The 25,528-nt window shown below is 40.5% G+C and overlaps 1 protein-coding gene across 7 annotated transcripts in view; it reads right to left on the bottom strand.

Moving 5' to 3' along the window:
• Positions 1-25,528, bottom strand: part of ank2b (ankyrin 2b, neuronal) — a 794,414-nt gene that overhangs the window by 136,971 nt on the left and 631,915 nt on the right. For all 7 annotated transcript variants that reach the window (XM_059645900.1, XM_059645896.1, XM_059645912.1 and 4 more), the window contains 6 exons: positions 21,806-22,003; positions 15,877-15,975; positions 13,400-13,498; positions 5,254-5,352; positions 4,677-4,775; positions 888-960 (listed from right to left, as the gene is read on the bottom strand). In XM_059645900.1, the coding sequence (XP_059501883.1) occupies positions 888-960; positions 4,677-4,775; positions 5,254-5,352; positions 13,400-13,498; positions 15,877-15,975; positions 21,806-22,003 (667 nt within the window). The remainder of the gene's footprint in view (positions 1-887; positions 961-4,676; positions 4,776-5,253; positions 5,353-13,399; positions 13,499-15,876; positions 15,976-21,805; positions 22,004-25,528) is intronic.

Genomic DNA, 25,528 nt, shown 5'->3' with positions numbered 1-25,528 from the left:
GATGTTGTGAAAAGCTCAATGTCACATCTTGACCACAGCGCAGCATAACCAACATAAACCAGATAGTGAATCTTGAACTATGTGGCTCGGCACATCGCATATTGACACATAGGGATACTTCAGGCCAGCTCAGTTTATAGTTACCACTCTCCAATGTAATGTTTTCCAATACAGAGATGCACAGACACGTCATAGAACCCACCTACTTTCAATTACATTTCAATTCCATGCAAAAGAACTTCACACAACCTTGATAATCTGCCAGAAGAACTTATGGCCACATTCAACATGGACTTTCTATTTGCAGCACAATGGAACAGAAATTACAGGACAGCTGACTTAGCATGAACTTTCCAGCAAAATATATTGTGCAAAGCAAGCAGCACAAGATCCACACAGGTCATCATAGTTTGACCTATAAATGAGCTCAGCCAATAGTTCATCATATTTCACAAAAAAAAACAGAAATTGCTGGAAAAGTTCAGCTGGTTCAGCAGCATCTGTGGAAGGAAATCAGGGTAAACGTTTCGGGTCAATTGATCCTTCCTCACTTCTGAAGTCGGGTCACTCGACCGGAAAGTTAAACCGATTTCTCTCCACAGATGCTGCCAGACTTGCTGAGCTTTTCCAGCAATTTGTTTTTGTTTCTGATTTATAGCATCTACAGTTCATTCAGTTTTCATCATATTTCACCTTCATTTAAAAAAATGCAAACATTTTCTGAAAATTATCACTTTATTATCAAACATTCTAGATCAGATTTTTAAACAGCATTTTTGTATTTAAAGAAAGGTATTATTTCTACAGTGAAAATGATAATCAAAGTTATATAATGGCAACAATTTGTATAATTTTTATAATATTGTATAGAAAAACATATTTCTCACCTTCCTCATCTGAGACATCCAGAATCTCAGTCATTGTCTCAGGTACATTCAGCTTGTGTTTTTCAGTCACTGTCTACAGTAAGCAGAAACAGATATTACAGGAATGTATCAGAGATAATGGGAATTGCAGATGCTGCAGAATCCAAGATAACAGAGTGTGGAGCTGGATGAACACTGATGAAGGGTCTAGGCCCGAAACGTCAGCTTTTGTGCTCCTCAGATACTGCTTGGCCTGTGTTCACCCAGCTCTACACGGTAATTACAGAAATGTGTCAACTGTTTGCAAGAACTACCACTAGATGGCAGTAAGCTAGCAATGCTCTGACCCTACAATATCTATCGTATTTCAAAAGTTATTCCAATGTACAGCCAAACACACTTACACCAGTTAGGTACGTGTTAATAACTGTTAACAAATAATTCAATAAATAATTATCAATTTATTCAGAAGGTAACTTTTTTTGGTTTATCGACTTTCTTCATTTTTTGAATTTGATTCAAAACTCGAACCACTTTCCCCTCAACCAATAACAATGGAAATCAAGTAACAATAATCCCAGTAATATTGAAATCCCGACTGCCAGTTACCATGGAGGAGATGAAGGGTGTGCAGGAGCATTATCTCATCTTTTCTCTGCTAAGGTCACAAAATACATTTAGAGTATATGGAAGTTCCGCTTCAAGCGGACTCAAAAAAAATCATGACCTAACTCAAACAATCTGGGTCCGTTCACTCATGCTTACCACAAAAAAAAACTTAAAACTTTTGTTGCTTAATGGTTATGAATCGTTTCACTAGGACAAAGCTACAATTTGATATAAACAGAGTGCATGGGGATGGTATTGACCCGAATATCCATGCGTAACTGATTTTATTAATTTTATTTGATGTTATATACTTGTGGCATTGTCTGAAACAAAAACGCATAAACCAGATGTGACCTAATTCAGAATGTTCAAAGAAAAGCATCATGTAATTATTGGGAACAAAGAAGACCACCTCGTGATAATCTCTTACCTATCAGAACACTGTGCAGTAGAGGCCTTTGGATCAATGTAACTTGATCAGTGGGAAGAAAAGTGTCAGATGAGGCCCTTTTTGTTCACGTACTGTCTAACTCATTAAATGTACATTCTTTTCAGACAAGTTCTATATTCATCAGCAGATATTTGAGGTTATGCATTTTCAACTAGTTAATGGGTTTAAATGGATCACATTTGATTTTATTACCTATCTCTAAATCCAAATTCCTTCCCCTCTTTTTTACCTTGGAATAAGGTCAAACAACAAGGGCATATCAATAAATGGAGAAATTACAGCAATGATGCTTCCCAGTGATATCCTGCTCCTTAGAATGCTCTGCTCACCATAGTGGGCACCACTCAAAACTGAAAATGTAATTTTGCAATTTTTGTTCAATCAATAGGATGCTGGCTTTCATAAACAATTGTATTGATTAATAAAGGAAGTGATTATTTTATAGATTGGAGTTGCTGGTCCATATACTAAATTCTGAAATTTAGCAGGGCATGTCCCTATACTTTCGTATCAACATTTTACTTTTAAGCGTTGTAGAGGTCTACAGCATGGTAACAGCCCCTTTGGCCCAACTTGTGCCCAGTTTTCACACTTCAATCTCATCTCATTGGCCTGCATTTGGTCCAAATCCCTCTGTACCCATCCATGTAACTGTTTAAATTTTCCTTAAATTTTTATTATCTGGAAGTCTGTAAATGTATAATTATATTTAAATTTGGCATATGCTTTACTTGATTCTAGTCCAACAACTCTGATAATAATTGAATTTGTAATACTCGGGGCACAGCATGAGAGATCATGATTTCCTGAAGTTTAAATTCTATTGCTTTTATTACATAATTCAACATTCTACGAGCATTGTTGTCTCGAACTCTGCACTGGTTGGACATATAGTGCAGCCAGTTTATGAAAAGTTGAAGTCTACTTCAATTTCATCTTAGTTATCTCAATGAGCCCCAACATCAGCATTTTTTTTCTTCCTATGTGCAGTGCTTTATAGCTCTGCATAAATTTAATCTGTCATTGTACTGCCAATGCATATTTTTCTTGTGCCCTCTGAAACAAGCTGGCAGGCCATTTAACTCAAGGGGAATTAAGGATGGGCAACAAATTCTTCCCATGGAAGATCATAGCTAAGAAAATATTTTTTCCTATTTACTTCACAATGTTTTGTTTGTAATTCTATTTACCGTCTAACATTTGTTTGGTCTAACATCACGATACAAGTTATGTAACTACTGTAAATGTTCAGCATTATTCCTTTGGAATAAGTTCACTTGTCTGCTACTGAAGTGTTCATTCAGTTAGCTTAAGTCCATTTCTGATTCAGCCAACTTAAAAGGTTTATTTTATTATAAATGCTTCACTCTTTGTATTTTATCTTTCTGGGTCATATCAAACTGAGTCATTTCGTGGTCATTAAGATTAGATTAGATTATATTCCCTACAGTGTGGAAACAGGCCCTTTGGCCCAACAAGTCCACAACAAGTCCCTTGAAGCATCCCACCCAGACCCATCCCCCTATAACCCACACACCCCTGAACACTCCGGGCAATTTAGCATGGCCAATCCACCTAACCTGCACGTCTTTGGGCTGTGGGAGGAAATCGGAGCACCCAGAGGAAACCCACGCAGACACGAGGAGAATGTGCAAACTCCACACGGACAGTCACCCGAGGCTGGAATTGAACCCGGGTCCCTGGCGCTGTGAGGCTGCAGTGCTAACCACTGAGCCACCGTGCTGCCCCATCCAAAGTTTCCACAATTTCAATTTCTTTTATATTGTCAGGGTCATTTAGCCATTCCAGGTTGAGAGTTATGTCTCAAAGGTTCATTGTTACATTTTTCACGAAACATTAATCTGACTATATGCCATTTGCGTTTTCCCATGTCCAACTAGTTGTTTGAAGCCACTTATTAAAATCATTTCTGTGTTCTCACACACCAAATCTCTTTGTTCACAAGAAATTGTCTTCCTTATATGCTCATCCTGTGGTCTATAGTATACCAGATTTTTAAAAAAAGTCTCCAGAATAATTAGTTGTGTATCTTCCTGTAGTGTGGCCAGTTACTGGTGTTCTCTCTCTCTAATTTGTGGCCCCTCCAGTAAGGATAGGTGAGTGCCTGACATTACTGTAGACCCAAGAATGAACGAACCATTAGAACTTTGGAAAGTGATTCTGGAAATGACCCCCAACCCAGCTGAACATCTACTTAGCCTGTAAAATCAGGTTGAGGCAAATTGTGCAGTTTCAGCAGCAATTTGTGCCTGGCATTCAATTAATATATAAATTAGTGTAAAGGTTTTGTTTCAATAACTATACTGTAAATTAACATGATATTGTATTTGGTTTCCTTCCTTCCCTCATCGAATCAATTTAGCTAAGAACTCTGCTGCACTAGGCTGTAAAGCAGACTGGATCATGTTTTGCTTCATTAAAAATAGATGCTTTGAGCTATATATAAAATATCAATGAAATCAGATCCATATGAGAATTCAGATTTTCCCCACATTGCAGGTTGAATCTAATCAGCAATACCAAATAGTAATAAATCAGAAATAACAGCCTTAAGTCTTTGGTGTAATAGCTTGTTCAATAATTTAATATGTAAACCTATCTGTGGCAGAGCAAAGGTTCATAACATCAGCTTGCAATGAATTCTGCAAAATAAAAATCAAATTCACTCTTAAAAAGCTAAAACAGTCCCTGGAATATTGATGAGGATTTGCCTTCAGGGGTGTACTCACTGTTGTAGTGGTGGTCACTTCTTCTGTGACAACTTTCAAGGTGTCAACCACAGAGATATATCCAAGGCGTTTGGCAATTGCTAAGGCAGTGTTACCATTCTGCAAAGAAAGATTTAGTTAATTTATTAGTTTTACCAGGACTTTGAGAGAGCCAATGGCTCACCAACAGTGATCAATAATTCCTAAAAGTATACTAATTGAAACTTTTCATTTGTTAATCTAGTTGAATCATGCAGGACAGCTTCACTGTAATTCGCTGAAGAGAGCTTGTCTACTTCAAAAAACTTCTATTAATTTGGAGAGATGATTATAAATAAACGGCCAAATAAGAGTGTAATCGTTTACGCAGTCCTTTTATGCCAAAAGCTGATCCTACTCGCATGGTTAAGAAGAATGACGATGCAAGTTGTTTTTTTTAAATACCACTTACACTGCAAAGGATGATAAAAATCAATAGATCCTGACCTTTTGGGATGACAGCAACAGTTAGAAGTATTACCTGTGATATTTACTGAGGCATTTGCCTTCTGCAGACAGAATCTTCCAGCTACTCTACCAAGCAAAGAGATATACTTACTGCAGTAGTGGCATTGGCTCTGGCTCCGTGCTGAAGGAGGACATTGATGATGTGAGTGTGGCCCTGTTGTGCTGCCTGATGCAAAGGTGTGTATCCATTCTGAATATTCAGCCAGATTCATTCAGTATTCAGGAGCATTAAAATAACAGGAAAGAAATGCCATGAATGAGAAATCCGATTGCCTGTCATTAGCATAGTATTGAAAGAGTGGTTTGAGGAAGTTCTCTCAAAGAAGAGTCCTGAAACATTCTGACACAATACAGCTTTTAAAAAAAAAGCATGAAGGCTGCTGTCTGAGAACATTTGGTGAATTTCCAGCAGTACATCTTCTACAAAATGGTGGTGGAGTGACTAAATGTTTGTGGATAAGATGCCAATCAAATGGGCTGTTTTGTCCTGGATGGTATTCAAGCTTCTGGAGTGTTGTTGGAGCTGTATTCATCCAGGCAAGTGGGGAATATTCCATTACACTCCTGACTTGTAGATGGTGGACAGGTTTTGGAGAGTCATAAGGTTTAGCCTCTGACCTGCTCTTGTAGCCACTATATTTTCGTGGCGAGTCTGGTTCAGTTTCTGGTCAAAGGCAACCTCCATGGTATTGATAACAAGAGATTTAATGATGGTATCATTAGGGACAGAGAGACATAGAAAATAGAAGCTGGAGTGGGCCATTTGGCCCTTCGAGCCTGCTCCATCATTCATTTATGATCATGGCTGATCATCCATTTCAATAGTTGATCCTGCTTTTCCTCCATAATCTTTGATCACTTTAGCCCAAAATGCTGTACCTAACACCTTCTTGAAATCATACAATGTTTTGGCCTTCACTGCTTTCTACGGTAGTGAATTCCACAGGCTCACTACTCACTGGATGGAGAAATTTTTCATCATGTCACTCCTAAATAATTTACTCCATATCCTTTGACTGTAACTCGAACAGTTCTGGAGTCCCCTGCAATCAGGGACATCCTTCCTGTACCTAATCTGTCTAATCCAGTTCAGTTTGAATTTTATAGCTTCCTAAGAGAGTCCCCTCCTCATTCTCCTTAACTCAAGCGAATATGATGAAGGGTCTACGCCCGAAACGTCAGCTTTTGTGCTCCTGAGATGCTGCTTGGCCTGCTGTGTTCATCCAGCTACACACTCTGTTATCCATAATCCTAACCAATTCATCATCTCCTCATACGTCAGTTGCAACATCCCAGGAATCAGCAGTGTGACCTTCACTGAACTTCCTTTGTAGCAACAGCAGCCTTCTGCAGAAAAGGAGGTGAAAACTGCACACAGTACTCCAGGTGTGGTCTCACCAAGGTCCTATTATAATCACCGCCAGACGTCCCTGCTCCTGTACTCAAAACTTCTCATCATGAAGGCCAATGCACTCTCTTTATCATTTGTTGCTTACTTGAAGCAACTAACATACGAAAACATTGAGGTCTCATTGCATATTTCTATCTCTCAATTTATAGCCATTCAGAAAATAATCTTCCTTTCTGCTTTACTACCAATATGGATAGCCTCGCATTTATCCTTGTTGATGTCAGGTGACCTGTCTAGTTTCATGACTTTTTTTGAGACATTCTGGCAATTAACACAACTGAGTGGCATGCAAGGCCATTTCAAAGGGCAGCTGAGAGTCAATCACAATGGTGTGGATCTGGAGTCACATGCATGCCAAACCAGGTAAAGATGGCAGATTTCCTTCTCTTGTACACACCCTCAGTGAACAAACAGTGTTTTGAATAATCAACAGTGGTTTCATTGTTATCATTAGACTCATAATTCCAGATATTTATTGAATTCAAATTCTACCGTGTGCCAGGGCAGGATTTTAAAATTGGTCCCCAGAACTATACCTGAGCTTCTGGATTAATTGTGTTGTGATAATACCATTAAGCCATCATTGCCTGGCCCTTGCTGACCCTCCCAGTTACTATGTTACTAAGACTCCGTTGGAATGGTACCCAAGTAAGAAAATAACACCTTCATGAGAAAACCAGGAAAGGAAATTGTAACAAAGTTGAAGAAAGAGGCAGCATTACAGTGGGGCAGAAGGTAGCATCAGAAAATGTGATGTATTTGCTCATGGCTTTCTATCTCTCAGATCACATTGATCACTGGAGCATAAGAGGTTAAGAGGTGACTATATTGAGGTTTATAAAATCATGAAGGGCATAGATAAGGTGAATAGCAAGAGTCTTTTCCCTACGGTTGGGATAGGGAGTCAAAACTAGGGGCCGAATTTTTAAAGAGAGAGGAGAAAGTTTTAAAAAGGACATGAGGGGCAACATTTTCACAGACAGAGTGGTTCGTGTGTGGAATGAACTGCCAGAGGATGTGGTGGATGCAGGTAGTTACAACATTTAAGAGACGTTTGGATAAGTACATGAATAGGAAAGGTTTGGAGGGGCGTGGGCCAAACACAGGCAAGGGGGAGTAGGTTAGTTTAGGAACATGGTCAACAAGGACTTGTTGGACCGTAGGGTCTATTTCCATGCTGTATGACTCCATGATACATAATAGTTACTTCTTATGAATCGAAGGAGAATCGAAAGGAGGGGACAGGGATCTCAACTCCTTGTTGCTAGTCAACAAGTTCCTCACTGCCCCTTTCAGAGATATCACGTGTCACTTATGCAGTAAACAGGACAGTCGTGGGACTTATCTAGGACCAAGGATCCCTGAGGCAGGAGTCCTAATCCGGCAGATCTACTTAATGATAGTGCCACCAGCACCTTGGATCAAGGGGATGATTGCAAAATCAGGTAAAATGGATCTCACCGGACCACCTCCTTTCTAATGATATGGTCCTCAATCAGGAAGCAAGTGCCCTTGAACAAGCAACCTCCTCTCCCCCATAATTCCAGCAGCCTATAAGCAATACTCCCTAACACCAGCAGTTAATAACAGCAGCAGTAGGGTGAAGCCCTTTCATGGGCATTAACTGCCCTCTTCAGGGTTTGAATGGAGATGGGGCAGGAATACCACACCATTGTCCAACAGCTTTAATCGGGGTGCAGAAAGAAAGGCAGTACAGTCCTAAGCCATCATGCTCCCAGCTTAATTAAAGATGTTTGAGATTTAACTGGTGCCACAGAAAATGGCAAGGCTGGTGCCTTCCCACTTCACTGCCATGCCAATGAGCATGGAAATCCATTCGGATTGACTTCCTGATCACCATGAGCTTTATGATGTCTTTGCTGCTCCCCTTATATGTTCCCTGCTACGTCTATGCCTAGGATCAAAGCAGTACTCACCCAGGCCACACAGTGAAGGCAGCCAGTTTCCTGTGCAGTCAGGTCCAAGTACCTGAGCTCCCTTCTGGTATCCCTTACTAAAACACAAAGAATGCCTATCAATTGGTGGTTCTCATAACATAAGGCCAGTGGGGTCTACCACAAGACCTGGGAGTGGAACTCACATTTGATCCTGAGCTCAGATTCCTGAAGCTCAGGAAATTTCAGCCCTTTTCTCTTAAGCTTCTCCAAAGATTCTCTTGCTACTGATGTCATCTCAATCCTAGAAACATGCTTAATCTTGGCCAATGTGTCTGTACACTCCTCTGCCTTTTCAAGCTAGAGCAGAAAATCAAATTCCATATTCTTTTAATTCAATTACAAACTTGACTTGTTTCTCTTTGTGTCTCACCTGCATTAGATAGAATATAGAACAGTACAGCACAGTACAGGCCCTTCGGCCCATGATGTTGCACCGACCTATTATCCTATGAAGATCAATCTACCGCTTATACCTTATGTTTTATTATCCTCCATGTGCCTATCCAAGAGTCGCATAAAAGTCTCTAAAGTATCTGACTCCACTAGCACGGCCCGCAATGCATTCCACCGCCCACCAATCTCTATATAAAGAACTTACCTCTGACATCTCCCCTGTACATTCCTCCAATCATCTTAAAATTATGCCCCCTCGTAACGGTCATTTCTGCCCTGGGAAAAAGTCTCTGACTATTCACTCTAGCTATGCCTCTCATCATCTTGTACACCTCTATCAAGTCACTTCTCATCCTTCTTCACTCCAATGAAAAAAGCCCTAGATCCCTCAGCCTTTCCTCATAAGATCTACCCTCCAGTCCAGGCAGCATCCTGGTAAATCTCCTCTGCACCCTCTCTAAAGCTTCCACATCTTTCTTCTAATGAGGTGACCAGAACTGAACACAATATTCCAAGTGTGGCCAAACCAGAGTTTTATGGAGCTGCAGCATAACCTCGCAGCTCTTAAACTCACTCCCCCTGCCAATGAAAGCCCTTATACTATATGCCTTCTTTACAACCCTATCAACTTGGGTAGCAACTCTGAGGGATCTAAGAACAGTGGCCCCCAAGATCCCTCTGTTCCTCCAAACTGCTGAGAATCCTGCTATTAACCCTGTATTCTGCATTCAAATTTGACATTCCAAAATGGATCACTTCACACTTTTCTGGATTGAATTCCATCTGCCACTTCTTTGCCCAGCTCTGTATCCTGTCAACGTCCTGTTGCAACCTACAACAGCCCTCCACGCTGTCCACAACTCCACCAACCTTAGTGTCACTGGCAAACTTACTAACCCACCCTTCCACTTCTTCATCCAAGTCAATTATAAAACTCACAAAGAGCAGAGGTTGCAGAACACCACTGGTCATTGAGCTCCAGACTGAATACATTCCATCTACTACCACCCTCTGTCTTCTACAGGACAGTTTTGTATTTCGTCAGCCAAACTGCCCTGAATCCCATGCCTCCTTAGTTTTTGAATGAGCTTACCATATGGAACCTTATCAAATGCCTGGCTAAAATCCACAAACACCACAAACATGGCTTTACCTTTATCAATGTGTTTTGTCACATCCCCAAAGAATTCAATAAGGCTTGCGAGGCATGGCCTGCCCCTCACAAAGCCATGCACTATTTCTAATCAAACTGCGATTTTCCAAATAATCATAAATATTATCTCTCAGAATCCTCTCCGATAATTTTCCCACCACAGAAGACTGACTGACCAGTCTGAAATTTCCAGGGTTATCCCTATTCTCTTTCTTGAACAAGGGAATGACATTTTCTGCCCTCCAACCTTCTGGTACTACTCCAATGAACAGTGAAGATGCAAAGACCATCGCCAAAGGAGCAGTAATCTCTTCCCTCGCTTCCATAGAATCATTGGATATATCGCATCTGGCCCAGGGGACTTATCTATCCTCATGTTTTTTCAAAATTTCTAGCATATCCTCCTTCCTAACATCAACCTGGTTGAGCATATCTGCCTGTTTCATGCTTTCCTCACAAACGTCAAGGTCCCTCTCACTGGTGAATACCAAAGCACATTATTCATTAAGGACCTGCTGTGACTCTGCACACAAATTACATCCACTATCCCTGACTGGCCCTCCCCTCACTCTGAACATCCTCTTGTTCCTCACATAAGTATAGAAAGCCTTGGGGATTTCCTTGGTCCTACCCACCAAGCCTTTCTCATACCCCTTCTAGCTCTCCTAAGTCCATTCTCCAGTTCCTTCTTGACTACCACACTCGGAAATCACTCGGAGACACGGAGACTTCCTCAAGAAGATGATCTTTTATTTGCAAATAAAAGCTGTGACAATCCAGGAGTATTTTCCTAGAGCGCCCACGAGCCTCTCTAGCTTATACTTCTTATACCCTTTCGTTATCAGCCTCTTGCTCAGCTTATCAACATGCCCAACTGGGACAGTCCAAGTTATTGTACCTCAAACCAATACAGTCAGCCTGTCTTATCTTTCCACTCCCGCCACTATGGTTTTTTCCTCCACTACTTAATTCATGATATAATAACTATTCATTTCTTATCTTGCCACAATGGTTTCTTCTACTTCTGACTTATCTCTAATTCATTCTATTATAAATAAGTTTCTACTGCTAGTTCTGCCACAATGGTTTTCCAGCCTTAAAGTGACCCCTACCTTAAAGTGACCTCACTCCCTTATGTTAGTATTTATCTTATCTTGTCACACATCACATCTACTCTATACATGCCAGCACGAATGCTCACACAATTACTCTACTTTATCTATTCTAGTCACTTAGTTGTTATTCCATGTTTATCCATGCTTGTCTGTGTGCCCCATAACTGTGTGGGCTGAACTGATTTATTAGCTTTGTCCCTTGTTCAATCTCCCTTTCTTGTAACATCTTGCTTAATGTGTGATTACTTGTTTGAAACAGTCTTTGCGAGACTCCCACTATCCTGACAGTTTTCAAATTTTATTTTCCATACTTGTAGACCTCTAGAGCCCTGTCTGATCCTTGCTTCCACAACATTAAGTAAGCTTCCTTCTTCTTCTTGAAAAACCAATATCCTTTCTAAATGTATTTAAGAATGCACAGGTAATTTCTTTAAATATTTTGCAATGTCACGCATATAGTAATTTGAAGGGCTGACCTGTGAATGGTACATGCAACAACTCTCAGGTCTGTCTGAGGCCATACTAAAGTGCAGCTAAGGGCAAACACTGATTGAAGTCTCTGTCTGTAACTTTGTACGGGCAGAATGCTCTGGACTTAGAAGATTCTCAGGCATTGATCAATCTCAGTGTTCTGACGGTGATGATGGGTGAAACTTTGCCATTAATTGCTCATTAATGGACCACTTTCACATTGACTGACATTTTGCAGATATTGGCAACAGGTTGCACAGACAAAGAGGCCAAATGCCCAAGGATATAGATAAGAGGCAGACCCCCTCCCCCACCTTGGGAGATGTAACTTTGCTAAATGCAAAGACTGTGAAGGTGCCCCAAATAGAGGCGCTCTCTGAATACTTCTGAACCTACCCCACAAGACAATTAGTGATTACGGCTAGGACTCTTTGATCCCCAAGACGTGAAAATAAGGGAACATAAAGAAACAATGCAGATTTTTTCAGGAGGACGCCTTCACTCACTTGTCAGGTCTTACTGGTTGCTCAACGACTGAAGGGAGGACATCAGCAACAATTTACAACAAATTCAGCATCTAGTTGCATACCTGGAGCTGGCAGGAAGGCAGCCTGTATGATCTTGGCTCCACTTGGGTGGAAACAGACCTGGAGAGTTTCATTTTGTGTGCATCTCTTATTTTTTTGCCTAGTCAGGTCTCAAGGCTACATCCAAGAGACTGGGAAGACTCCAATCTATGTGTCAGTTATCCCTGTTCCTATGCCATGTCACATTATATCATCTGATATTGACTAAATATTGATCATATTGACCAAAAAGCACAGCAAAGTACTAGGGATGGGGAAATGTACATGACAAACTCAAAGCTGGTTATGATTGCTGGAAGCCAGTGTTAGCCAATCATCAAATTACTTTTGAAATTCCTCAGAGTAAGTCAACGCTTTAAGTTATAAACAAGATCAGGCTTGAGTTTGTCCATTTTGTCCACCTTCATTCCCAACTCCTCTGTTAATGCAGTAAGCCCTGCCAGCCCTCAACAGAATCTGGTCCCTGCTGCTTGATACAATTCCCACCCACTGCACCATGGTTTCAGTATTTTTCATATGTTATTGTCACACCTTTGGAGTGAGACTTCAACCGTGCCTCTTGACTCAGAAGTAGGGACACTAGCACAGTCCCACAGAGACCCTGAGTATTTTGAATCAATCAATCTCTTCATTAATGCTATGACACACCTCTGAAACAAATAAGATTTTAACACAGCCTATCTAAATCAGAGATAGGGACACTAGCATTGCACCACAAGAGATCAATTGGCTTCATTGTGTTCTGCATGCAATGCAATGGAGCAATTCACCAGAAATAGTCCAACAGCAGCTCTCAGCCCAGTGAGCGCAAACACCAAGAAAAGATATGAATGAAATCATCAAGGAAGCAGCAACAAGACTATGTTCCCCTCCAAGACACATACCACTCCGATCGTAATTATATTCCTGATCCTTCTCCAGCACTGTATCAAAATCCTATAATCCATGTCTAATATCACAATGCAAAAACTATTATGGCAGCATCTTCCACAATGAAGGAACATTTTAAATGTGCCTTTTTTTGGGGAAATTAGAGATTGGCACACAGTGTTTTTAAACAAATGAAGACTTGTCAGTGTCATCTGCTTCTCAAAATCAAATGTTCAAAAAGATTATGTTTTGCGAAGTAAAAATTACTCTTTGTATTACCTTAGTTTTGGCATTGACATTGGAACCATGCTGCAGGAGGAAATTGACCATCTTAACATTTCCATAATGACAAGCCACAATCAGTGGAGTATAGCCAACCTGAAAAAGGAAAACTTTAGTCAGAATGCATCTACAGGAATCTTGAACTATAAAATTACAGGAATTTAAAAGGGAAAAAGATGAATCATTTTCCACCAACATATTACAATTCTAGTAACTTATAACGAGAACAACGAACTGGTAGACTAATTAAACACATACTTTGGTGCTGCCTTCACCAAACAGAAGACAAATAATGTCCCAAAAATGCTGGGGAGCACAGGATCAAAAGAGAGGGAGGAACTGAAGAAAATGAGTAAGTGTAAGAAAATGGCTTTTGCCAAATTGATGGACTTAAAGGCTGATAAATCACTAGGACCTGATCATCTATATCCCACAGTACTTAAAGTTGCAGCCCTAAGAATAGTGAACACATTTGCAGTCAACTTTCAAGATTCTATAGACTCTGAGACAGTTTGTACAGAGTGAAAGTTTGCTAAAGTAACCTAACAGTTTAAAGAAAAACGAGAGTTAGGAAGAAACCAAATACTACTAGACTGGTCAGCCTCATACTGGAGGCAGAGAAAATGCTAGAGTTGATTATAGAAGATTTAAAAGCTCAGCACTTGGAAACAATGACAAGATTAGAACGTGTCAGCATAGATTTATAAAAAGATAATTAGATTTGTCAAATGTAATGGGATTTTACAAGATGTGACTACTAGTATTGATAAGGGGGAGCCAGTGGATGTGGTTTACTTGGACTTTCAGAAGGCATTTGAAAAGGTCCTGCATAAAAGTTTAGTCTTAAAGTATAAAGGATTGCAGCTAGTGTACCAATATGGATAGAAAACTGTTTAGAAGATAACAAAAAAATGGGTCTTTTACTGAGTGGCAAGCAGTGATGAGAAAGGTTTTTAAGAGACCAGTGCTTGGACCCAGCTATTCACAATATATATTAATGATTCAGATGTGGGAACTAAGTATTAATATCTCCAAGTTTGCAGATGACACAAAGCTGGTTGAGATGATGAGCCCGGAGGAAGATGCAGTGATGTTTCGCTGAGATTTGGTCAAGGTGAGTACGTGGGAAAATGTAGATGAGGTATAATGTGGATAAATGTGATGTTATACGCTTTATTGGCAAAAAAAGGTAGATTTTTATCTGATTGGTGACAGATTAACAAAGGGGAAGGTGAAGCAAAATCTGGGTAGCATTTTATACCAGTTGCTGAAAGTAAGTAGGCAGGAGCAGCAGGTAATGAAGAAAACCTTCATAGAGAGAGGTTTCAAGTAAAAGAGCACAGAATCCTTGGCGAGGTCACACCTAGAATATCATGTGTAGTTTTGGTCTTCTTATCAGAAGATGGATGTTCTGGCAATGGAGGGAGAACAATGAAGATGTATTGGATTGATTCTTAGGATGGCAGGACTGACATATGAAGTGAGGTTGGATTGGTCAGGAACTACTTATAAAAATATTGAGCAAGAGAAGGATGCAGCACAGCAATAACCTTCTCATTCCACTAACAGCCAAAACTCATATGGAAAGAATGATAATTTGAATGTGGCACCAGAGTGTAACAGACACAGTAGAACCACTCCCAATATTCAGAAAAATTATGACCAAAAGAGAAAATGATAAACTAGCTCTTTGATATCAGTCTACATAAACTAAATGTTCAGAAGTTCACCACCATTACAGATCTCTGTAGCATATTGAAAATAACATTCTGAAGAGCTGTGAAAATGAACAATGGTAAAACAAACTAGGAAGAAAATAAGAGATAATGAAACCTGCAGATGCCGGAGGATCCAAGACAACAAATTGTGGGGCCAACCGGATGAACACAGCATCTTAGGAGCATAACAGCTGATGTTTCCGGCCTTAATGATGCCACCCGTAGGTTGCAGGAACAGCAACTCATATTCTGCTTGGGAGCCCTGCAGCCCAATGGTATCAATGTGGATTTCACCAGCTTCAAAATCTCCCCTCCCCCCACTGCATCCCAAAACCAGCCCAGCTCGTCCCCGCCTCCCTAACCTGTTCTTCCTCTCACCTATGCCCTCCTCCTACCTCAAGCTGCACCTCCATTTCCTACCTACTAACCTCATCCCACCCCCTTGACCTGTCCATCATCTCAATCAGCTTTGTGTCATCTGCAAACTTGGAGATATTAATACTTAGTTCCCACTCCCTCCCTGAACTGAGCTATCCCCTCCCTCCCTCCCCACCTATCTTCTCTTCTATCCATCTTCGATCCGCCTCCCCCTCTCTCCCTATTTATTTCAGAATCCTCTTCCGATCCCCCTCTCTGATGAAGGGTCTAGGCCCAAAACGTCAGTTTTTACGCTCCTAAGATGCTGCTTGGCTTGCTGTGTTCATCCAGCTACACAATTTGTTATCTAAGAAGAAAATAAATTCAGGTCTGCTGTACCTTAGTCTGTGCATCAAGATTTGCGCCTCGTTTCACCAGAATTTCTGCAACATTGACCTTGTCCTCCTGAGCTGCCAAATGCAGTGCTGACAATCCACTCTAAGAATAGACACGGGAAAGAAATGTCATTATTGTTTTATTTAAAAAGCAAGAGGTCAAGAAAAGAATTTGACTTCTAGAATTCCGTTATAAGCTTGATTATTTATTATTCCCTTTCTGATCCCATCACATAATTTTCTAAAGCTGTATGTGCTGTTTTGTTTACTTTCTGCATATCATATAAATGCCCCAAAGACTCTCAACTACATCTATTGAAAGCATTTTTCAGGCCATCTTTCAGTACAGATGAGAACAACATTTTCTTATATTAACCATAGGAATCTGCACCATTCAAATCAACATACTGCAGGCACTTCTCCATTGGGAGTTCATTATAGACTGATGAATAGTGGATGTGATTCAGGAAGAGATATGCAGATAAGTTAGGGAAGAAATACAAAACTACCAAGACCAGACTGATGGTTCTGATTTTTATGGGGCAGGCCTTACAAGCTAGGTGGGGTGAACATGGTGGTAGCAAGAGACGACTTGGTCATGTCCTTGGAACTTATGCAGTGTTTCAACTCCAATGACAGCACATCTTGTTTAACTATGTACACTGCTTTGAAGCAGCCTAATTGACAGGCTTCACCTTGTATTGGTGGGAACACAGCAGAAGAGGTTGCAGCCCCGAAGTAGGTAAGCACAATATGACTAAGGTGGAGCGTGAATACAGCATAATTTACTGTGTTAAGAAGGAGCTTGAAACGGGGATATGGAGAAATCAAAGGCAGAAATGAGAGTCTGATGAAGTTTGGCATGGATCAAAGAACAGACATCAATAAAAGAGTTTTGTCAGAAATTGTGGCAGGTCTGGTTGATGATCAAGGATACCTACATCTGCTGCAGAGGCTAAAAACTTTCCATTGGTTTTGGGGGATTTGTTTCTTTTCTACTTGACCCACAAACAGTGCTGAAAAAAAAAGCACTCAGCCTTTTCAAGGAGCAGTCCATGCTTTGCTTTAATTGTCTATGACTGAATTTTTAAAGCACTCAGGCATCAGATTTTACCGAGATGCCAAACTGGATTTCCACTGCATCTTGTAGTTTAGTGAATCAGAAAATATGTCAGTTCTGGCATCCGTCATTCTCATCCAAAAGCAGATGGGCACACAGGGTCTAGGCCCGAAATGTCAGCTTTTGTGCTCCAGAGATGCTGCTTGGCCTGCTGTGTTCATCCAGCTTCACACTTTGTTAGCTTGGATTCTCCAGCATCTGCAGTTTCCATTATCTCTGGGCACATTATGGGTGGTAGCCAACTGTGTGTGGGTGGGTGAGGGCGGTGTCCGGAATGACTAGACCAACACTAACTGGCCCGTGAAGAATATCACAATGAACAAAAACTCTCCTCGCAATGGTAACACAATTAGGAGTTTCAGGGACACATGAATGAATTTCAAAATTCGAGCATGGTAGGATTATATTTTGAAACTATTGCAAAAGTTGCTCACCTTTTGGTTTTATCTATCTATCACAGGGGGAGTACAGTAACTCTGATGATTCATTCCTATAAATACTCCTCTAATTAAGCGCACAGTCTAGATATTGATTGAACAAGAGGTCAGAAGTTTAATCTTCAAACCACAGTACTTTCATTAAGATTTAGTGGACATGCCCTGAAGAATACGCACTTTGTACTTAATTTGCATTTTAATAATGTTTTAAGCTGACAAGAAAGAGCTGAATTGTTTGGAGTCAGAATGGAATAATTTAATCAAATGTTCAGAAGAGACAAACTGATTGATTTTAATAATACACCCAACCTACTTTCTTGGATATTCACACTTGACAACTTCTAAACAGTGAATTTTAGAACAAAGAAGTTACACATGAGCTTTCACTTTTATTCTGAACATTTGAGCCCTAAGACTTTCAAATTTCAATAGGTTCTTCATATCAGATATTTAGGGCAGCCTCCAAATCAAACTGTTCCAGCTGTTTTGATATTTTTTTCATGCAGAAGAAATGATAGCAATAAACTTGTCGAAAGGCATTCCATTAAGTGTCAGCTGTACATCATCTTAAAATCATTACAGTTTTCATAAATATGTATTACAAACCAAATGTTTTAATTTTAAAAAAAACCTGAAGCTCTAAATCTGGGGTACTGCAGTCCCAATGGAAACATAAGGCTGAATATCTTGACTGGTATTATCTCTTGGGATTCTCATAATAGACTGCTGGTTTCACCAGTTGTCAATGGTCTGGCTATGGAAGGGACAGATAAATGGCCCGGAGGGTGGTGTAAAGTGGTCCTACTCAATCACCCTACCTATAAGGTCAGCGAAAGACTCGCTGGCAGCAAGAATGTAAATAACTACTTACATCTCTTGCAATGACATGTGTTAAAAGGTATAACTGAGTGCCACGGGTAGCCTTTTTACTCTTTGTTTTCCGTGTCATTCTTCATTATGGGACCAAAATTGCCATCGATGGCCACAATTTGTTCAGCTCAACAATACCATACAGTCATGTGAAATCCAGACACGACAATATTTCTGCGGAATACATCGCCCAATACAATAGGGTTGAGGACTTGAATGCTGGGTGCCAGATGGTCAGAGAATGTGCCCTTAGAAAGTCCTTGACCACAGTGTCACTTCCAAAATTTATGTTCATTTTTCCCAGAACTCCATGTCTGAACCTGTCCAATTAGCTTCCCACCCACCACAATACCAAAATTGCTTTGTTTTAATCAAAGTCACAAATGATTTTTTACATGACTGTGACAATGGTAAATTTTCCCTCCTTATTGCCTTCAACCAATTTCCCGCCTTGGGCAGAGTGAAGCACACCACTCTCCTGCAAGGCCTTTCACCAGGATATACATGAGGGTGGAGCTGCTTTCACGTGGTGTCATTCTTATCTGAATGTTAGCCACAGAATCACCTGCAATAGCTTCTCTTAGACATCCCCTTGCTGTTACCTCTGATACCCCCTAGGATTTGTCCTTGCCACATCCTATTTATTATCTAGGTGTTGGCCTTTAATTATATCACCCAGTGGAAAAACAACATCAGTTCCACAAACATGCTGACATAGACCTTACATTCAGTGATGGATGAACAGAAATTTCCTCCAACTAAATGTTGGGAAGGCCAAAGTTCTTGTTTTCTGTCTCCACCACAAACATTCCTTGGGTGTCAACTCTTTCCCACTCTGTGGCAAGTAATTGATGCTGAACCAGATGATATGCAATCTTGTGTCAATCTTCACCTTAAGATGAGCTTCTGATCACATATTGACAAACTTACCATGCTTGCCTATCTTCATCCCTTTAATTTTGCTTGAATCTTCCCTAGCCTTGGGTTATCTAATGCAGTACACCTCATCCATGCTCTTCTTACCTCTAGATTTGATGATCACAATGGACAACTAGAGACACACTGATCCAGAAGGCCATAAGATACAGGAGCGGAATTAGGCCATTTAGAACATGCATCTGCTTCGCTGTTCTTCTGTCTTCTTCCCATAACATTTCATTCCCTCAGTAATCAAGAATCTATCTCTGTCCTAAGTACAGTTAATGACTTAGCCTCCTCAGCCTTCTGTTGCAATGAGTTCCACAGACAAACCACCATCTGGCTAAAGATATTCTTCCTTATCTCAGCTCTAAAGGGTCATCCGTTCACACTTTGAGGCTGTGCCCTCGGGTCCAAGTCTCTTTCACTAATCAAAATATCTCTTCATCCACTCCATCCTCTCAGTACTCTAAGTTTCAATGAGATTCTCCCTCATTCTTCTAAATTCTATGGAGTACTGACCCAGAGTCCTCAAACACTTCTCATGTGACAAGTCCTTCATACTCAGCATCATTCCTGTAAGTCTCCTCTGGACCCCTCCAATGGCAATGCATCCTTCCCTACATACAGGGCCGAAAACTGCTCACAATATTCCAAATGTGATCTGACAACAGCCTTATACAGCTTCAGCAGTACATCTCTGCTCCTGAATTCTGGCCCTCTTAAAATGAATGTTAACATTGCATTTGCCTTCCTAACTGACAACTGAACCTGTATATTAACCCAAAGAGAATCCTGAACTAGGATTCCCAAGTCTTGTGCTTCAGATCTCCAAAGCTTTTCCCCGTTGAGAAAATAGTCTATGCCCCTATTCTTCCTACCAAAGTGCATAACCACACACTTTCCCACATTATATTATGTCTGCCACTTCTTTGTTCATTCTCCCAGACTATCCAAATCCTTCTGTAGCCTGTATCCCTCTGAACGCTACCTGTCCATTCACCTATATTTGTGTCATCTGCAAACTGAGCAAAAATGCCCTCAGTTCTTTCACCTGGATTGCTAACAGATAACATAGCGGTCCCAACACTGACTCCTGCCAAGCTCAACTAGTCACTGGCTGCCATCCTCAAAAATGTCTCATTTAGTTCCATTTTCTGCCTTCTACCAGTAAGCCAACCCTGCATCCTTTATCCATGCCAGTACCTTGCCAACAACACCATGGTCTCATCTTATTTTCATCAGCTTCCTGAACAACACCTTGTCAAAGGCCTTCTGGAAACCAAAATATATCACAACCACTAGATCTCCTTTGTCTAACTTGCTCATTATGTCCTCAAAGAATTCTAACAGATTTGTCCAGCATGACCTCCCCTTGATGAAGCCTTGTTGACTTAGCCCTGTGTTACCATGCACTTTCAAGTACTCTGCAATCCTTACCCTAATAATGGTCACTAAAATCGTGCCAATGACTGAGATCAGGCCAACTAACCTTTAATTTCTTGACTTCTGCCTCTCTCCTTTCTTAAACAGGAGTGCAACATTTGCCATTGTCCAATCCTCCAAGACCCTCCCCGATTCCAGCGATTGCTGAAAGATCACCATCAATGCCTCTACAATTTCCTCAGCTATATCGTTCAGAACTCTGAGTGTATCTGATTCAAGTGATTTATCCATGTTCAGGTCTATCAGTCTCCATAGAACAAAGAACAGTATAGCATAGGAACAGGCCTTCAGCCCAACACACCAGTGCAAACACATGGTGCCTTTCTAACTAAAAGCCTTTTGCCTCCAGGTGGTCTGTATCCCTCTATTTCCTGCCTATTCATGTATGTGTCAAAATGCCTCTTAAACAATGCTACTGTAGCTGCTTCAACGCTCCACTTCTGGCAGTACCTTGCTGTCCCTTGCTGTTTTTTTTAAGGCTTCCCAATGCTCTGGCTTCCCACCAATCATCATCACATTGTATGCTTTTCCTTTACTTTTTACGCTGTTCCTGGTTTCTCTTAGCAGCCATGATTAATTTACCCGCCTCTTAGCGTGTTTGATCTTCCTTGGGATGAGTTTCTGAAGTGTGTTTCGAGAAAATTCTGCCATTGTTGCTCTATCTTCCCCACTTGGCTCCCCTTACACTCAACTCTGGCCAGCTCCTTCCTCGTGTTTTTTTAGTTACATTTACTGAATTGTAACATCATTACATCTGATTCCAGCTTCTCCCTCTCAAACTGCAGGGTGAATTCTATTGCAAAGTGCTCCAAAAGCTTGTGATTTTAAATAAACCTGTTGGACTATAATCTGGTGTCGTGGGACTTCTACCTCTGAGTCAACTCACGGCAGGACAAAATCAGCTTGAACCAATTTGCCTCTCTGCTAATTGATTTGATTTTTAAAAAAATGATGCTCTGTCAGAAAATTTAAACAAAAAGCACAAGGGGCACATTAAACAACGGGTAAATAAATATTCTGAAATTAAAAGTACCAAGCATCTGGCAGCACAGGTACTCGGCATCAACCATTTTTTTTCCACACTAATAAATGATGACATAATAGCAATTAACGGTCTCTGACAGAATAATGTTTGCAATTACCTTTGTGGCTGCACTAACATTGGCATTCTTATCCATCAAGCGTGAAACCATTTCCACATGTCCCTCTTGTGAAGCCAGGTGGAGGGGAGTCACCCCCTGCTTTGTTAGTGCATTAGTCTGAGCTCCATATTCCAATAAGGTGGTGGCAATTTCCATTTGATTCTTCTTGGCAGCAATGTGCAGAGGCGTATAGCCATTCTGAAAAAGCATGAATTTTAGACCACTAACAGTTAGCCTTTGCCATGTTCTGATCAATGCTCAGATTTTCTTGGTACCATAATATTAGCTTAATTCGCTGATTAAAATGTAACTCTTAAGTTATTTGTTTCCTAGTTTGAGTATTACTGATCAAAATATAACCTATAAAGATTTTAACAAGATTTTCTAAATTAAAATATCTTGACCATCTCCATTTGCAAACACCTTTCAATGTATTCATGCTAAAGGCCAAACACTGCTGGACATTCAGTTACATTACTAGAGCGTGAGCGTTTTATGAGACACCGTCTATTCCTTTAGTGTAACCTACAGTCATAGGCAATGGTGTGACCACCTTTGAGCATCGCACTTTTTAGATCCTTTGTAAAATCGTCTTAGCTATCCATTTTTTTATTTAATATGTTCTGCCATTTAGTTTCATATTTCAATTGAAAACCAATGTTCTTATTCTCAATGTCCTAAATAATATTATTGGCATTTATAGGAAAACATAATATGGCTTCAGGTTAAGGTTGTTACAAAAATAGTACTATATTAATTATTAATAATTAATATATTACTATTAATTTCAGAGTATGAAGTGAAAAAAGGTTTGATGAAGCTAAGGCTGAATAAAAATTAGTACATATGAATATTAGAAATAGGAGGAAAAAGTACAACAGATGGTACCTCGAGCCTTCTCCACCATTCAGTATAATCTCCTGCCTCAATTCCATTTTCCTGCTCACTCAGCATTTCAATCAATTCCCTAAGATACGATAGATTTAATTTTCCCATCCTGACACGGCGAGGGTGTCAAAGTCTCGTTGAACAGTCATTAGAAAACAGCAGCTGGGAACAGAATAGAGTTTTCCCAGCCTCTCATTCCCATGGCTGGCATTGTTCTGCAGTGCAGGACGGTAGGTGGGTTGTGAGCCCACAATGTATGACGCTGCCAGCACCATTGCAGAAGTTGGAATTTCAGATATTTCACTTCTCTAGGAACCAGGACATTTTTGGAAGGTGGGGTATTTCGTACCAACACAGAAATGTTGTGAACAATGGGAGAATCGTAGTTTAGATTCAGGAACCATACAAACCACAAGTTGAAGAGACAGTGCCAGCTTTAAGTTTAATAAAGGTGTTTTGCATTATAAATTTTACATGTTTTTAATTTAGGAACAAATGATATGGTCTTGATTTTAGCAGGAAAGTGAACATTAAATGATATGCTTGCCAGGTTGTCACCTCTGACATCTTGAAAGCTATCAAGGCAGTATGTAGATTAGCAAATGGAAAGTGAAGTGTTTTTAGGTTCTCTCAAGTGCACCATCTACTGGGTAACATTTTATTCGGCATTGTATAATTGTAAATTCCAGAAATCATAGTTTTAAATGGGTCAACAGCTTTGATTATTCACTCTGTGAAGTTCAGGAGGATATCTGTTTGGTTGAGACAAAAACCTCTGACAGATGGCTGGATCGACAATCAGTCTTCAAAAGCTTTAAAGCATTCATCTTGGGAGGATTTCTTGACACAGTTGTTCAATGGAATCTCACAATAAATGTGTGCCTAGATACCAAACCCAGTAGAGTATTCTACTTAACCAGGTTTTTGATACTGCTGTAAGGGAGGGTTGGAACTTGTGTATTTTGGCATAATTATGAGCTGTTAGGAGAAACATAGCTTTTTTTGAAGATAAGGCAAGATTAAGGTCATTACATGGCTGGTAATTTTTTTTTACAGTGGTTTCTGGGTGAGCGCATTGGTAGTAGTTTAAGCAGGACGAAGAGGGCGTAGGGGGATGAAGCTTACAGGGTCTCCACAGCACCTCCAGAAGTGGTCTAATATCTGCAAACTGTGGCAGGCTTCTTAACCTAGCTGTCTTGGCACGGGCCTGCCTCTATAAATATCTCAAATGTGCTGCCTGAGGTTGAAGGCCTCATTCCGGGCCATCCTTACATCCCCACCATGAAGGTAGAATTGGCGGCACAGCCAGCTGGCAGGTGGACTGTGGCTTCAGAAGATCTCTTAATCCCTCAAATCCTGCCCTCAAAATGAAAATCCAGTCCCCACTGCTGGGTTATCTCAGGCACAAATTATGCAAAGATGAATTATCCACAGATCTCCAGGGCAGAGTATTTGAAAAGTTCTCACCCATCTGAACAAAGAAAGTTCTTGTCATCTCGGTCCAAAATTTTTGGCATTTTGCTCTGAGATTGCATTCCTCTGTTGAATTCCCAAGTAGCGAAATAACCTTTAAGTATTGACCCTGTCAAAGTTCTTCATAAGCTTGTATATCAGAAGGGGATCATCTCTCGCTGAAGGGAATATACCACAACATCTTATCATTGGGAAACACCATCTTCTCAGCTGTCAAGCTAGTGACTCTGTACTGAGCTCATTCCAATGCAAGTATATCCTTGCTTAAACAAGGAGACCAAAACTGCACACTGTGCTGCTTGTGTGATCTTACTATCGTCCTCATAGAATGACATAACCATAGAAAACCTACAGTGCAGAGGCAGGCCATTTGGCCCATCAAGTCTGCACTGACATTCCAAACAGCATTTCACCCAGACCCAGGCCCCTACTGTATAACCGTACCCCTACATTTACTCAGCTAATCCACCCAGCCTGCACATCCCTAAACATTGTGGACAATTTCAGCATGGTCAATCCACCTGGCCTGCACATCTTTGGATTTAAATTCCATATTCTTGTGTTTCAAACCTCTTATAGTCAAGGCCAACATTTTTCTTCCTGATTGCTTGCTGTGCCTGCATGGTAAGTTTCTGTGGTCATAGCACACATTTAGCTAAATCTCATGTTTTATAAACTAACGATTCTGAAAGGATTAATTATGGGACATTGCAGTAAGCTCCACCCATTCAGATAATCTCAGTCTCCAGTGGAGAAACTGACCTTGAAGAGACCCGAATATCTAACTATATCTAGACATATATCCCAATACTCTTAGTAACAACGTCAACTACTTAAACCAAACAACATAAACAAATAATAGATAGAGCTAAGCAATCCCACAACCAATGGATCAGATCTAAGCCATATCCAGTCATGAATAGTGGTGGATAATTAAACAACTCACTGAGGAAGGAGGCTTCACAAATATCTAAGTCCAACATGCAAGTACATAAGTTAAGGCTGAAGTACTTGCAGCAATCTTCATCCAGAAGTGCCTACTGGATGATCCATTTTGGCCTTCTCCAGTGGTCCCCAGCATTATAGGTAACAGCCTTCATCCAATTTGATTCACAACACGACATCAAGAAATGGCTGTAGCCTATAGATACTGAAAAGGCTTGGGCCCTGACAATAGCACTAAAGACTTCAGTTCCAGAACTTATCACTCCCCTAGCCAAGCTGTTCCATTACTGTTATAACACTGGCAGCTACCCGCCAATATGGAACAGTGTCCAGGTATGGCCTATACACAAAAGTCAGGATAAATCTAACCTGGCCAATTATGATCCCATCAACCTACACTCAGTCATCAGTAAAATG

The sequence above is a fragment of the Stegostoma tigrinum genome, chromosome 1, assembly GCF_030684315.1.
Source record: "Stegostoma tigrinum isolate sSteTig4 chromosome 1, sSteTig4.hap1, whole genome shotgun sequence".
In the NCBI taxonomy this organism is placed as follows: domain Eukaryota; kingdom Metazoa; phylum Chordata; class Chondrichthyes; order Orectolobiformes; family Stegostomatidae; genus Stegostoma; species Stegostoma tigrinum.
The sequence above is the reverse complement of the archived record's forward strand: the minus strand, read 5'-3'. Positions and strand labels throughout refer to the sequence as shown.